At 33.6% G+C, this 4229-nt stretch overlaps 1 protein-coding gene across 1 annotated transcript; it reads left to right on the forward strand.

Annotated features, from left to right (window-relative positions):
* Window positions 1-1638: 1638 nt before the first annotated feature.
* LOC122011463 (probable WRKY transcription factor 60) lies at window positions 1639-2813 on the forward strand. The gene is made up of 3 exons (XM_042567858.1): window positions 1639-2098; window positions 2179-2295; window positions 2385-2813. Exons 1-3 carry the CDS (start codon window positions 1658-1660, stop codon window positions 2673-2675), a joined length of 849 nt encoding a protein of 282 aa, XP_042423792.1. The 5' UTR covers window positions 1639-1657; the 3' UTR covers window positions 2676-2813.
* The last annotated feature ends 1416 nt before the right edge of the window (window positions 2814-4229 follow it).

A 4229-nucleotide genomic window follows, 5' to 3' on the forward strand; every position in this document is an offset into this window, starting at 1 on the left:
GATCCAAATTAAAACCATTAAGAACAGATAAGTTAATTTTGGAATCAATAATGTTAAGTTCCGTTTGTGATTTCTAATTTAATTTCTAAAGAACACAATAGGTTGTTTAGGAAAGGTTCGACACTTATACAAAATTTTTGTACAGTAAAACCGATACGATCTTCCTAGGACCAACCAACACTCGGTTCCATATTGATTTTTTACCTTTATACCCTTCTCCTTCTCCTGTCCACGTTTTTTTAAGTTTTTATTAGTTTTATTTTTTTAATCATTTTTTTTATTTTTTTTATCAATTTTTATATCAGTTTTATTTTTTTAATAAGTTTTTTTATTATATGTTTGTAATTTTTTTATAGATTTTAAGAGTTATTATTAGTAAAAAAATAAAAGGTATAAAAATATGGATCAAAATAAAAATTATATATATAAAACTAACAAAAATATTATCCAGAAATGATAAACATATTTGTAGCTTATAAATAAATATTTTTTTTCAAATAAATAGTACATGTAATAATATAAAAAAATACACAAAAATATATATAAATAGAAATTTTAATCAATATTGTCTCTAAATTCTGCTCCCGACGAATTTTATGGTATATCTATTACTTCGTATCATAAATAAACACGTGTCCTATAATAAGTGACACATCCTTTAACTTCGTACGATGAATGTTGCCACCACCACGTTGGAATGGGTGGTATAGGGTAACGAGAGTATAAGAAAACTCGCACAAAGTGATTGCCAATATGAGCAATAGCTATTTATCAATGTTCTTGGTTTGGAATTAGAAAAGTTCTTAATGGTAAGGGAGTAAAACAACTCCCAACATTCTCATCAAATGTATGCAGTATAAAATTATATCTTGATGTGATGATAATTTTCAAAGACATAAAGTTCATTCAATACATTTCTGGTGCCCACGACTCGAACTAATTCAATGAGAATAATGATTGATTGACTATCAAGTTCTACTCCCAATATGTTTGATGGTATATCTATTACTTAATATCACAAATAAACAAATGTTAAAAATTATATAAAATAAAAAAATTGATTTAAAAATAAATAAAACTAAAACTAAATGAAAATTAAATAAAATTGAAAATAAAAATAAAAATAAAGGAGTTAAGATAAAATACTTATTATTTTAAAGAAGAGGGGATATAAAGATAATTTAAAAAGGGAGAGAGGGGTGGGTGTTGTCGGGATTGGATCTATCCTCTTATCTTGGTCTGTTCCTGGCCCGGGCTAAGGGAATAAGTGGGGGATCATTATTCTCACCAATATAAAAGTTGGACCATGAATTAGATTACAGACTAGAGAATCTGTCCCGGGTACTGTCGGAGGAGGGGTGGGAGAAGTAATCTGCTTATGCAAATTAACAATTATCAGTCACGCGTTCAGACACGTCTTCAGGTTTTTTTTAATGTCATTAAATGATTTTAGAATCAGACAAAAAAAAAATTGACATAAAAATTGAAAATAATAATAATAATAATTATTATTATTATTATTATTAAAAAAATAAAAGACACGAAGCTTCCTTGAAATTTACATGACAGGAATGTTAAGCAATATCACGAGTCTTCTTCTATAAGAACACTTCTCCTTTTGCCCGATCAAACAGGGCCACTTCAATTCCTGAATCCAATGGACTACGACGACGGGACCAACGATCGCTCATCTCTCAGCCTCGACCTCTGCGTCGGACCTCGTCCCTCCCCCGTCGACGTTCCGACTCCGGCGAGGCCGACTAATTTTTCTTTATCCACACAAGTCGATTCATCGTTTGGTCAACAGAGCTTCTCGAGTAAAGAAGACACCCTCGAAGCCCAACTGAATAAGGTCAGCGAAGAGAACAGGAGGCTGACGGAGATCGTCGCCGCCTTGTCTCGAAACTGTCACGGTGCAGCTCGACGGCGCAGCGAGTCACTCGATTTCGAAAATGGATCAAGCTCGCCGAAAAGGAAGTGGATAGTAGATTGCGCAAAAGATGAAGACGCATGGAAGAGATTGAAATCAGTTACTGATGATCCCGCCGCCAAAACCTTCAAGATTTGCGTTAGAACTGATCAAAACGATTCGAGCAATGTAAGTAAAAAAGAAAAAAAAAAATCAGTTCCACGAATCACACAGAGCATGCTTTGCTGAATCTACTGTTGATCGATTAGGTGGTGAAGGATGGATACCAATGGCGGAAATATGGACAGAAAGTGACGAGGGACAGCCCGTTCCCCAGAGCTTACTTCAGATGCTCTTTCGCACCTTCCTGCCCTGTCAAGAAGAAGGTACACGCTTAACCAAACAGATAGAACAATATTAATCAAAAGCTCTCTGGGAGGCATTTAGTGATTTCGATCGTTAATTTATTAATTAGGTGCAAAGAAGTGTAGAAGATAGATCGGTGTTGGTGGTGGTGTATGAAGGCGAGCACAATCACCGACTCCCTTCGGAGGATGAACGATCAATCAATCTCAATAACGCCGCAGAAGGAGGCGATGCAGTTGGCTTGGTTTTGAAGGAAACGGTGGAATTGCCGGAGTTACAGAGGCTGCTGGTCGAGCAGATGGCATCGTTCTTAGTGGTCAATCCCAACTTCACCGCAGCTATCGCCACTGCCATCGCTGGCCGACTCAGCTCGTTTCGTATCCAGCAGCATTTCCATTGAATAAATTGTAATAGATTTGCAAGCAAAATCTGAATCGTATCTAAATTATATGTGCTCCATTTGTTCGCCAATGATCATTGGTGTCCTTCCTTGTGCTAGCTCAATTATATTAGCAATGAATTAAGCAATTCTCCATCTTTTTCTCTCTTTTAGCATTAGATTAAACAACTATATAATAGGCAAACATCAAAGCCGTCATGGGCGTCCCTCCCAATTAAAGTATCCGAAATACTCCTACTGTAGATGTGCTTTAAAATTTCTATGCTTTTGAACCGGATTTAATGATTAGGGTTTGAGCTTCAGTCTTCCTAAAAGCTTCCTCTCTTCTTCCTCCCTTCTTAGTCAAGGGTTTAACTTTTCCTCCCAATGTAGGGTTGGTTTTTTTTTATCAATACAAGTTTTAGGGAAAAGGGATGCCTATTTGCATGACACTTTTTTGTGTTCACATTATCTTGTTTCAAAATAGGTTTTCTTATTATAAACTCCGATGAGTATTTTATTTTGTTGTTAGTGAGTTGTCAGATGAGTCAAAGGAGGTAAATTCTATGGCGCCATTATATTTCAAATAACATTATATGATGAATCGTGTAAAAATTATCAAATAATTACTATAATGTGTAGCAGCTAGTTGTTAATTTTTACAATAATGTTATTATCTAATGTTGATTTTGCTTATTAGAAAGTAATAATTTGATTAAAGCATTGCAACAAGTAAAACATAAGAAAAGAACTATATGACACCCACTGCATTTCAAATGAACTTTATCTGATCACGATTGATTGTGTATAATCTAGCAGACAGTAGTTTGATGTCTAACAAGATAGCAATTATCCAGCGGACAAGACAAGAAAAGAAATTGGGAGAGAAAGCAAGAAGATAACTTGAAGAATACCAAAAAGAAAATCTATTGTTTGCTAAAAAAATTTTAGACCCTAAGACTAGAAAAGGAAAGAAATCTTGAAATATGTCCATCAATTCCAATCTTATGGAAAAGAAAAGATATCTTTTCAAAAAAAAAAATCTCTTGACAGAAATTGAAATTAACATAATCAAGATGTTAATATAGACAAACTAAGACGCATAAATACCAGAAATATCAAAATTACCCTAAATACCATAAAAATAAAAATTACTACAAATAACAAAGATACTCTGAAAAGGGCTTAAATGGTGAAATTTCGGCCGAAATTTTGATGGTTACGAGTTCCCCATAACAAATATAGATTTTGAAATTCTACCCACGTGACAGAGTCTGTTTCATAATCTCAAATGAAAGTTATAATCCTTTGAAGTTTGGGTTGATCCTATAATAGTATCATTATCTTATATTAATTTGCTTATTCGAGAGAGACAACTTGATTAAAATAATATTTTAATGAGTAAAATAAATGGAAGGGACTTCATAACACCCACTATATTTTAAATGAACATTATCTGATCATGACCAACCGTATAAAAGCTAGCACGTAGCTGCTACAATGTATAACAGTTGGTTTCTAACTTTTACAACTGTGTCATTATCTTATATAATTGATTTTGCTTATTAGAAAGTG

The sequence above is a fragment of the Zingiber officinale genome, chromosome 8A, assembly GCF_018446385.1.
Source record: "Zingiber officinale cultivar Zhangliang chromosome 8A, Zo_v1.1, whole genome shotgun sequence".
NCBI classification, from domain to species: domain Eukaryota; kingdom Viridiplantae; phylum Streptophyta; class Magnoliopsida; order Zingiberales; family Zingiberaceae; genus Zingiber; species Zingiber officinale.